Source organism: Rousettus aegyptiacus, unplaced genomic scaffold, assembly GCF_014176215.1.
Source record: "Rousettus aegyptiacus isolate mRouAeg1 unplaced genomic scaffold, mRouAeg1.p scaffold_m13_p_1, whole genome shotgun sequence".
Lineage (NCBI taxonomy): Eukaryota > Metazoa > Chordata > Mammalia > Chiroptera > Pteropodidae > Rousettus > Rousettus aegyptiacus.
Window position 1 is genome coordinate 82,260,988 of NW_023416284.1, and position 10,766 is coordinate 82,271,753.

Here is a 10,766-nt window from a genome sequence, read left to right on the forward strand (position 1 = left end):
GAGTTAGTAGAGACAGAATGTCATCCTCAAAATTGATGTAGGCTGCAATGAAAAACACCAAGTATGAGGATCAAATATGTTAAATAAGTCCATACTCCAAAGGAGACTCTTCACACCAGGGAAGTGTGAAGTCTGCAGAGTGTACACACTGCCCAGGTTGTGGCCTCCCACTAGTGCGAGAGAAGACCCAACCTCAGAGCCTATGATACATGAACTCTACAACCAATGGCTGTCCCTGCCCCTAGCAGGTCACTGGGGGCAGCAGCAGTGAGCAGTGGGGCAAGATACCACAAGAATGGGAGAAATCCCTCTCAGCAACCAGAATGGAGACAAGCTGTCTTGCCACACCATTTCCCAACTGACAGTTGTTAGAATTAAGTGAAATAATCCAGGCAAGTCACATCCCATTGTATGGGTCTCTATCTAACCAAATAAGAGAGACATATTGAAAAGTTAGGACACAAAGGGTTCTAGTCTTTGCTACGGGGCCTGTCCTGGGTATTGTAGGACGCTAGGACATCCTGGCTTTTACCCACTAGATGCCAATGGTATTCCCCTCCCCAGTTGTAACCACCAAAAATGTCACCAGACTCAAAAACAGCTTTTAAAGTACCAATTGCTTCACATGCTTTATTCACATTAGGACTTTTGGTTCAGCAGTATTAGGTTTAACACAGAAAAGTAACCACACAGCAGAACAGCAAACAGAAAGTTTTAAAAAAACAAACAATAACAACAACAAAAAATACCTCAGAATTGAAAAGACATTTTAAAACCATAAATATATAACTAACAGTTCTTTTAGAAATTAAGGAGAAACATGAGGCTGGCTTTTGACTACTATACTTCCAAAATTAAATAAACACTCTCAAAAATCAAATTCACAGAAATGTGTTACTCATCCCAAACTTTACACTGGGCACATTTCTCAAGCAAATCTTAAAATGGAAGTTAATAGGGTTATTTTCTCACATTGTTAGAAGGAACTGTGTAAATATAATCACATAAAAATATCCTGTCTGAAATAATGGCCCACTCTTGCTGCTGCTGCTGCTGCTGCTGCTACATGGCTGACAAAGAAGCTCTCAGCCCCATCTGGTTTCAGCTAAGGAAGGCAGACACAGTGCCAACGAAAGCTGATGGTCAGCTTTGCTCCAGCTTTGACGAGCACCTCTGGGACTCTTATAAACTTCCTTTGGCAGGTCAGCGCCCTCCGCAGGCATTGTCCCTGGAAAGCTCTGTTGCATGTTCAGACCCTGGAGAAATGACAGGCATTTCAGTGACATTCTAGGGGACCTTAACAACACTGGGTAGTGGGCTAACACAAACTCCATCATCACTCACAGGAGCCATTGTCCATTAAGGTGGGTCTCCCTGCCCTACAATCCCAAACCTCTGCTGTCACATAGGGATCATTTATCACATGTGTCCACCACTGCCTCTTATACCTGTGCCTACAAAGAATGTTGCTGAATCATTTTTAGAACCCCTTGGCTGTAACGGATTTATCTGGATAGTGAAGCTTCCAGTTTTAAGATCTTCCGAACCAACTGGATATGGCAGAGCCAAAAGCAAAGGCTTAAAAGCTATGCCTTTGACCTTAGCATACTTCTACCAAGGCCGGAGTCTGCAGAGGCAGAGGGAGGACATGCCACTGGGAAGCAGGTATCTCATCCCTTCTGCCTTCTTAGGGGTCTAGCTAGTGGGGGATCATGCAGAGCACGGCAGCCCCTGGCCTAAGAACTCAATGCCTTTACAACCCATGTTTTAAGATATTGTTTCCTCTGTCAGAAAAGTTAGGCTTTCTGGGCATGTTGCACCAATACATAAATTCCTTTTTAATGACTTTCTGATAAAAAGCAAAGCCCAAAATAACTCAGGATCTGGTAACAGAAACAACCTCGAGTTTAGATTTTGGTGGATGGGAGGCAAAAGTAGGGGACTCATATACCTTTCTAAAGGTGTACTAAGATTTTGTTTTCCCAAAGGAACATATTATGTATTTCATTGTTAAGCACTTGTCTACAATTTAACAAACATTTATATCTGCAATTATCTGTTTAATATTAATTTATATCCCAGGGATCTTCAAATTCAATCAGATTTATAAATTCCCAATCCTAATGCAACAAACAGACCTCACTAATCTTGGACTCTGCACTTAATTTTGACATAGGTGATATTTGGGCTTTGGAGTTACCTAGCTCAAAATGTAATATCAAAAACAACATAAAACACAACTCCTCCTTAACCAAACTGAAAGGAACATACGAATAGAATGCTCTGGACTATGTAAAGTGGTTTTGAAAATAAACTCACATTTCTTTTTAATAGTGTAAAAATTAGAAAAAAGCTAACTCTCTGAGAAATAGTAAGCTCTTTCACCTACTTAGGGTATAAAAAGATGCTACTTCAACTGCACCACAACAGTCTCCTAATAACAAGGGTCCTTCACTCAAAGATGTCACGGGAGGCACTAAAACCATGTATTCTCTAAAGCAGGGGTCTCCAACCCTTGGGCTGTGGATGGGTACCGGTCTGTGGTCTGTTAGGAACCGGGCCACATAGCAGGAGATGAGCAGCAGGCAAGCGAGTGAAGCTTCATCTGTATTTGCAGCTCCTCCTCAGCTCCACCTCAGATCGTCAGGCATTAGATTCTCATAGGAGCACCGGTCCCTGGTGCCCAAAAGGCTAGAGACCACTGCTCTAGAGAGCACAAGGTGGCCCCTTTAAAGATTATTAGTTTCCAGTGGCTAGAAACTTCTCTCTTGCTGGAGTGGGTACTTCCTTAACATGACACATGTATAGCTATTGCAGAAAAGCCATCTGTAGGATGTGCTCATGAATTTTTCAATGGGGAGATTAAATGTTTCAAGCTTAAATCACAACATCCACCTGTTTTCAATCTTTATTCAATTCATATTTTCAGACCAAATTTTCCTTTTCATGATGTATTAGGATGCTGTTGACTCTCCTTGGAAAATGACTTCAGGTAAACACTTTCAAAGGACCTAAGCAATGCCAACAATACAAACGGGATGAGTTAATACAATCATGGAGAAATTATACTTGTTAATTTCTTTAAAGGTCCGTAAGGTACTCTAAAATATCTTTGCTTTCCAGAGATATTTGTATATATGTAGATTCCCCAGTTGACCTGTCTCTGAACTCACTACTTAAAAGATTTCCCTTCTTCCCTTAGATTTTCTAGGCAAATCTCACTAGCACATCTAAAAGTAAGCCCTTGATCTTTGCCATCTCAAAAATCTACATTCAGCTAAAATGTAACTGTTCTTTTCTTGCCAAAATTTATCTGCTTGTCTGCTGCTCACAGATGGCCGAGGTCAAAGAACTAAACTCCATAAAATGCAAATGCAAAGTCTACCAAAAAGATTCAAAGGACTTTTAATCCTTATGAACCTAAAGTTACAGTATTTAGCATCCCAACAACCAGCCCTTAGAGGATTAAAGAACCATTTAGGATGTATTCTGATAGTCTCCCTGATCAGCAAGGGAGTCCAAGAGGAACAAGGAAGCACAGCGGGTCACCTTGCGTAATGTGCCTATTATGTAGTCTGGAAGAGAAACCTTGGTCAGCCTCTCCTATTGAGCTTCCAGGCACAGGTCTGTTTATCTGAAAATTGGCCAGGACTGTTCTGTAGGAGGAAAGGTGGGTCATTGGGCTGAGCCCAGGTTGTCAGGTGCCACTCTGCTTCCAGCCCCTTGCCCTTGTGACTACAAAGAGCACATCCTGGGCCTTGGAGATTGTCCAAGCCCTGGCATCATGATGATTGGCTGGGCAAAGGCTAGACTGCAAAAAGCTCACTGTCGAGGTTGCTTATTAAGTGACCAGACGTCATGGTACTCTCCTTTCACCTACAAACCTGTGTCCCATTGCGTGAACCAAAAATGCACAGTTGATTCTTTCCCATGATGCCACAAAAAAGCAAAACATCCCATTTCCTCCCAATGGTGGTTGTTCCTTGAACTTCTGACAAAGAACATGTGACACAGATCACGATACCCCAAGTGGCTCGAGGCAACACACTCCTACGAGACACACAACTGAGTCACAGAATGAAAACACTTAGCATACTAAAATATGCAAAAACTGTTGTGCTAGAAAGCAGAAAATAGGGAATTTGTGAAATAATGTACAGAATCCAAAACTAAAACTCCAGAAATGAAATGAGCTTAAGTCTATTTCTCTGTGAGCTGACATTTTGTGCGTGGACTCAAGAACCACAGAGTCACTGGGGAAGCCCTCACCCTGGTCAGGGCAGATGGAAGGGTGAGCATGTGAAGGCGTGGTCAGCTAGAAAGCCCACTGCCCATTCGACAGGTGAAAGTTTCTCTATCTTCAGGCCAACTTTCATGGAGGACAACTGCCCTCTCCCAGGTGCTGCAGGATGTCTGTCTGCCTGAGTTGTGGTGCTGCTCCCAGTGGACTGAGATGCCTCAGAATCCCCAGAGCTCAGTGGGCTCTAGAGTTCAGTGACCACTTCCCAGAGTAGGATCCTGGCCTTCCTAGTTAGGTCTTGGAACCAGCTAGCTACCTTAATTCATAAACCTGGGGTTCTAAGGGGAACCTTTGTTCCATATGTCACTGAACCAAAGAGTGTCTGCCCATTCATTGTACAGCACAGCTAAACACTGAACACAGGATTTTGCAGCAGAGAATTAAAGCAGTTTATTGGCAGGGCACCAGGCCAGGAGATCAGGGAGCTAGTGCTCAAAATCTGAACTCCCTAAAGGATTTTACAGGCATAGAGTGAGGGTTAGGGGTTAGAAGTTGAGTGGGAAGCTGATTGGTTAGTTCTCAAATGTAAACCTTGGCCGGTTTCCTTAGTCTGATTAATTCACTTCCTGATGTCATCTTGTCTGGTGCCTTTGTCACTTTCGTCGGGCACTATAACTTGAAGAATCAAGATATTTCTGCAAAAAAAAATCTCATGATTGTGCATCACTGACATTATCTTTAAAGCAAAAGTCAGAAACTAAATGTCTTGTGACCATTGTTATTGTTTAAGCTATCATCGTTTTGTGCTTAACTAGCTGCATTTTTCTATTATCTCAAGTAAAGTACGCTTTTAGACATTTTTCCTGGAACTTGCTTTACAGGCAGGCCTTCAAAACATGACTAACATACTTTCTTAATCTTTGACTATAAAACTACGTGACAACCAAAGCAACTGAAACATTTAGTTAAAGCCTAAACCTACATCTCTAGACTAATACCTAATACTAATACCTAAACATGTTTACTGTTAACTGCTGGTTTTACACACAGACTGCCACATTTCCAGCCACTGCTTCAGAAACTCTTTAGATAGGGACACACGTTCCCTTTACCATCTCTGGACCCAATGATCCGTGGACCCACTTGCCCATAAGGAAAAACCTGAAATCTCTCTGGTGGAGGTCAGGTTCATTAAATGATCTGAGAACTTAGTTTTTGATCACTACGACTGGTCAAGATGATTAAGCCATTACAGTTTTAAACAGAATGACCCTCATTTATTCAAGTTGAGGTAAATATTACTGCAAAAAAAAAAAAAGCAATATTAATTCAGTGCATTGTGGAAATTTTGCTTTTGAGATGAGTATGTGTTCTCATTCTATTCAGGAGATACACTCTTAAATATTTCCTTACTCTAGTCAATGTTGACCCTTCCTTTGAAACTACCTTTTCAAAAACAAATAAAACCTATTTTAACTTCCTTATATTTCTTTACAATATGTTTGTTATCCATCTATAATGAAAAGTTGGCACTTTATAAAATATATAGACATTTAGAAGATTGCCAGTTCTAATACTTTGAAAGGCTGTAATCATGTACAGAAAGACCGGGCTGTTCAAAATATCCTACATAATTCTGAACCTTTAAAAAGTTTTTTTCCAAGATTTGGGGGAGAGCAAAGCTAGATTTCCTTTCCTAACAGCCATGTTTGACAGCTGTTATATTATGAAATAAGTACTTTTAAAATTAATGGTTTGAATTCCAAATTACACTTCTGAAAAAGTTTTTATGAGACAAGTTGCTGTATAACTCTTAAAAAAAAAAATTTATCTATTTTATTCCAGATCTAATGAGTTATCATTTTAAAGAATACCAGAGAAAATGATTATTTTTATCATTATATTGGGATTCTAAATTTATCTTAATTTCATTTTAAATAATCCCAATCCAAAATAATACATTATTAACATATCAATCAGCATTTCAATCTGAGTGATAGGCTATATACATTATCAATGCTTTTCAACTAAAATGTACTCATACACAAGAGCTATGTAAAATATAGATGATGTCATTATGCAATAACGCTCTATAAAAAAAAATGGTATACCAGACCCAATACTGAACATTGCATAAAGACTTAATTGCTTTTGTATTTAATAAGAACAGCAAAGATGTAATTCTAGTACTCACTTATTTCTATTGTTGTAAAGTTTTTACAAATACATATAAATTAAGTATTCATTATTTCATCAATGCAACCACTTTTTAATCTGCTTTACTCCAAGTGTAAATTATAATTCATTAATTTCTGATGGCTTTCCACTAATAAGTTGCTATTTTAAAATGTTACCATGATCAATTACTTTGGCAAACACTGCTACAGTCAAATGTCTTTAAACCAGAGTTCAAACTAAATATTTCTATAGTTTAAGATGTCCCGATTTGAGTCAGAGAGATATCTGGCAGTTTTCGTAGCTTGATGTTAATTCAGATGGGTGCTATATTTCAGGTGCACTGATTTGTCATTTCTTAGATGTATCAAAAAATAATAAGAATAATAAATGGAGCTACTTTAAAATCGAGGGGGAGCTGCCATGCTAGAAAAACTGCCTCCCAGGTATTATGCTTCAAACCTTTGAAATGTTAAACAGGGCAAAATAACCTTTGGACTGGGCCTAAAGCAACACTGTACCCCAAAGAACTGGTTGCAAAGAGAGCAATAAAGTTATTATGACTACTAGATTGAACATTAAAAACAGTTTAGAAACAGCATCACTATGTTATCTGTACCAACAAAAAGGCCTTCCTTCTTTTGATGTAGTTGTCCCCCTTCCCTTTATCATAAATACCTATTGCCATTGTCTCCTAATTGAGACACTATTTGTTTGGGCTTCTGCCTGAATCAATGCATCCCAAATAGCTATTCTTTAATCTCAAATAAATGCTTATTGCTTCTCACTTTGAAAGGCCTGTTTTTTTAGGTTAACAGATGAAAGAAAGCAACAGGTAGATTCTCCTCCCCAGTATGGTAATAATTGTCTTAGTGTTTATTCTAACCAAGATAATTAAGAGTAATGCACAGTTCTACCTTTACCCAAAGGAGGTATATTTCAAGCAGCAAATTTTACCAAAAGTTTAACTGCTTTATTAGGTATAACTCTCAGCACATAGTGTTTTAAAAAGTACTGCTTCTCTAGAGGAGGGGTTGGCAGACTTTCTATAAAGGTCCAGATAGTAAATATTTTAGACTTTGCCATATGCTCTCTGTTGCATCTACTCAACTCTGTTTATAGCAGAAAAACAGTTATAGATACATGTAAATGAATGTGCATGGCTGTGTTCCAATAAAACTTTATTTATGGACACAAATTTGAATTTCATACAATTCTGTGTTACAAAATAGTATTCTTTTGAATTCTCCCAACTGTTAAAAAATGGCAAAAAAATCATTTTTAGATCTCAGACCCTTTTCAGCTCTCAGATAAGAATAGGCTTCGGGCTAAATTTGGCCCATAGACCATACATAGTATGTCTATCTTTGTTCCACAGAAGAACAGCGAAACCATCCATTCCTCCTCAAAGATAACCATTACGAAACAGATTGATCGTACCAATCATGTGCAGGAAAATATGAAAACTAAAGAGAGACCAATTGCCAAGGGATAACCGAGGTAGAAAGGAATCAAGTCCTCATCTAGGATGCCCACCCACCCTGCTCCTGCATGGCCATCTATCTCATCTTGGCATCCATAGCCATCAACAGTGAGTGAAGGGTGACCAGACCTGATGCCTACAGCCCTCCAGCATGCAGGGTACCCTTCTGGTTCTGAGCAGTAATTACTTCCTAGGCATTTTCATTATCTATCAAGTTACCACTACCCACTGTGGCTCCGAGTGGGACAGAAAGCCATCTTTTCATCCATCTCCTGAATTTGGAGTTCAGCAACTAAGAGACCAGCTTCCCTGACTGCTAATGGCCCAGAGGAATCTAGCAGCTGTTTTGTGCTCTGCCTACACAAAGGGGTTTGGAAAGGAATGGCCAGCTCCTGCTGCTCACAGCCAAGGCCTGCTTACCAGATTACTACTCTGGCGTTTCAATTCGCCAACTTCTTACTTTATCGAGGGACAGGACCCTTCTACAAAACATTTTAAAGAACATTTTTGCCCAGTATAGGAAACCTGGGCCTTTCCACATCAGAGAGGAGGGACAGAAGAAAGGAAATTTGGAAATACCGTTGTTTATTGTTAAACTGCACGCATCATCGGCTGAGGAAGTCCTCCCAAACCCCGAGGAGCTGAAATATAAAGTACAGCATAAAAGGGTGTGCAAGTGGCCTTTACTTTTTTTAAGGGACATTTGTACACAAAGGCACAAGTAAATAACATCAAGTCTGAGCAAACATCTCCCACTTCCCAGTTAAAAGTAAAGGATAGTGGGCCAAGGCACCATCTGGTTTTCCCCATCTGGGAAGGCTCCTGCGCGCACCCACAGTTCAGCGCCTTCTCGTGGTGCGATGTGGTGGGAATACTAAGTCCTTTCCCTGAGACCTGAGGGGTCTCCAGCAAGCCGCAAAGGCTAAAACATGGTGTCTACTGTTTAAAACACATACCGAGGTCTACCAGCCCCACTCAGGTGTCAGAAGCCTTTTTCTTAGATAAAATTAGTGCTCAGAGTCTTAAGGATTTCTTCCCATTCAGACAGAGAAGGGAGACTTCAAAAGGCCTGCCAGGAAGATCTAAGCAACGAGAAAAGTGGCGGGGAGGTTAGGTGCTTTGCCGGATCTAGCCATGCTGTGCTCGCAGGATCTGTCTGCATGCAAGTTTAGGATTGAGCGGCAACATCCTTTCCTTCTATGCTCCCCTCACTCCAGGTGGATGATGCTCAGCAAATCCTCCGGGCAAGTACCCGGCGCAGTCCCCTTCCCCCGGTCCCTCGAAGCACTCCGGGGCGGTGCAGGGGGCCGAGGACCACGCCCAACGCTCAGAGAGCGTCCGCTGGGCGCATGTAGCGCAGCGTGTAGTTGGCCCCTGAGTTGTTGTCCCAGTACTCGCCTTGGGCGCAGCGGTAGCAGATCGCGAAGTGGACGGCGACGTTCGGCGCGTCTGTGTTTTCTCCCTCCTTGGGCTGCAGGCCCGGGGGAAGGCACAGCGAGAAGTGGAAACGCTGGACGCCCGGCTCCTCCTCGGCACCCGCAGGCCCAGGTTCCCCCGGCAGCGCCTCTGGCACCTTTGGCTCCACTGGCTCTGGATGTAGCTCGGCAGGCACGTCCATAAAGGAGCGCCACTCCGTGAAAGTGTAGCGCACGGCCACGGCGCTCGGCCCAGGGCAGCCCAGAACCCGTCCAGAGCCTGTCACTTCCGCGCCCCAGGGTGCCGAACAGTGCACGCGCTCCAAGCACACGCGCTGCTGCCGCAGGCGCTCTGCTGCGGCGCTCGGCCCGGGAAGCTCAAAGAGCGGCCGGAGCCCGGGAGACTGCGCGGAGAGGGGCGCGGCGCCAGCCGCTGCCAGAAGGCCGGGAAGCTGTTGCAGGTCTTCGGCGCTCATGGGGAAGCTGCGGAGGCGGGAGAACACGGCTGGCGGCACCTGCGGCTCCTCGGTCTCGCTGAAGTGTTTCACGCTCGCCAGGCTCAGCCCCAGCGCGTCCGCGAACTGCACCCGCTTCTTGCACTTGGCGCAGCAGCCACCCGGGCTGTGAGGCGCGTCCTCGGCCCTGTCGCGGTCCTCCGCACCCAGCGTCAGGGCAAGCTGCTGTCTCTGCTGCAGGAACTTGGCCGCCTGCAAGATCGGGTCGGCGGGCAGAGAAAAGGAACGGGCGCGGAGGCGGCGGCGGTAATCCAATAGTTCCTCCTGCTCCTGGAGGGCAGCCTCCTCTTCCAGGGACAAGGACTCGGCGTCGGGGCTCCCGGACTCCGCTCTGTCGCTGTCGTCCGTGCCATCTTCCATGCAGAGGGTCCTCCCGGCGGGCAGCTCCTCGACTGGTTGGGGGTCTCCAAAGGGCGCGGGTCCCTGCGCCTCCAAAGTTAGCAGCTGCGCCCCCTGGGGCTCCATGAAGCCGGCTGGCCTCGGGACCTGACTGGGTCGCGAACCCTCAGCTCAAAACTCCTCTGGAGATTTAACACCTTTAACTCTTGACAGCGCGCAGCGCCCGCCCGAGGCTTCAGAAGAAAACACTGTTCCACGTGGGCGCCTCGGGGTTTTAGCGGCTGCCAGGGCGGAGTGGGAGGAGGATGCGGGCCAGGGGCCGGCTCGCGGCCAGGCCGCCTCGGGATTGAACCTGCCCGCCACGGGGGAGGGCCGGGGGCGGGGAGGCGCGGCAGCGAAACACCTGGAAGCAAGGCGGCGCGGGGCGAGAGCACGTGGGCGGGGTTCCCGAACACTCCAGCGGAAAGTGGAAGACAGCTTTCTGGAAGTCGGGGCCTCCCTTTCACCTCCCTCCCACCCCAGCGGGGCCCGCGGCGGTCCTGCCTCCGCAGCTCCCGGATAAACTCGCGCTCAGCTTTCGTCGACACTGGCACGAGCGG

At 44.6% G+C, this 10,766-nt stretch overlaps 1 protein-coding gene across 1 annotated transcript; it reads right to left on the minus strand.

Moving 5' to 3' along the window:
- Positions 1 to 322: 322 nt before the first annotated feature.
- On the minus strand, positions 323 to 10,410 carry PPP1R3G (protein phosphatase 1 regulatory subunit 3G). Its single transcript, XM_016126804.2, has one exon. It carries the CDS (start codon positions 10,291 to 10,293, stop codon positions 9,226 to 9,228), a length of 1,068 nt encoding a protein of 355 aa, XP_015982290.2. The 5' UTR covers positions 10,294 to 10,410; the 3' UTR covers positions 323 to 9,225.
- Positions 10,411 to 10,766: the final 356 nt, after the last annotated feature.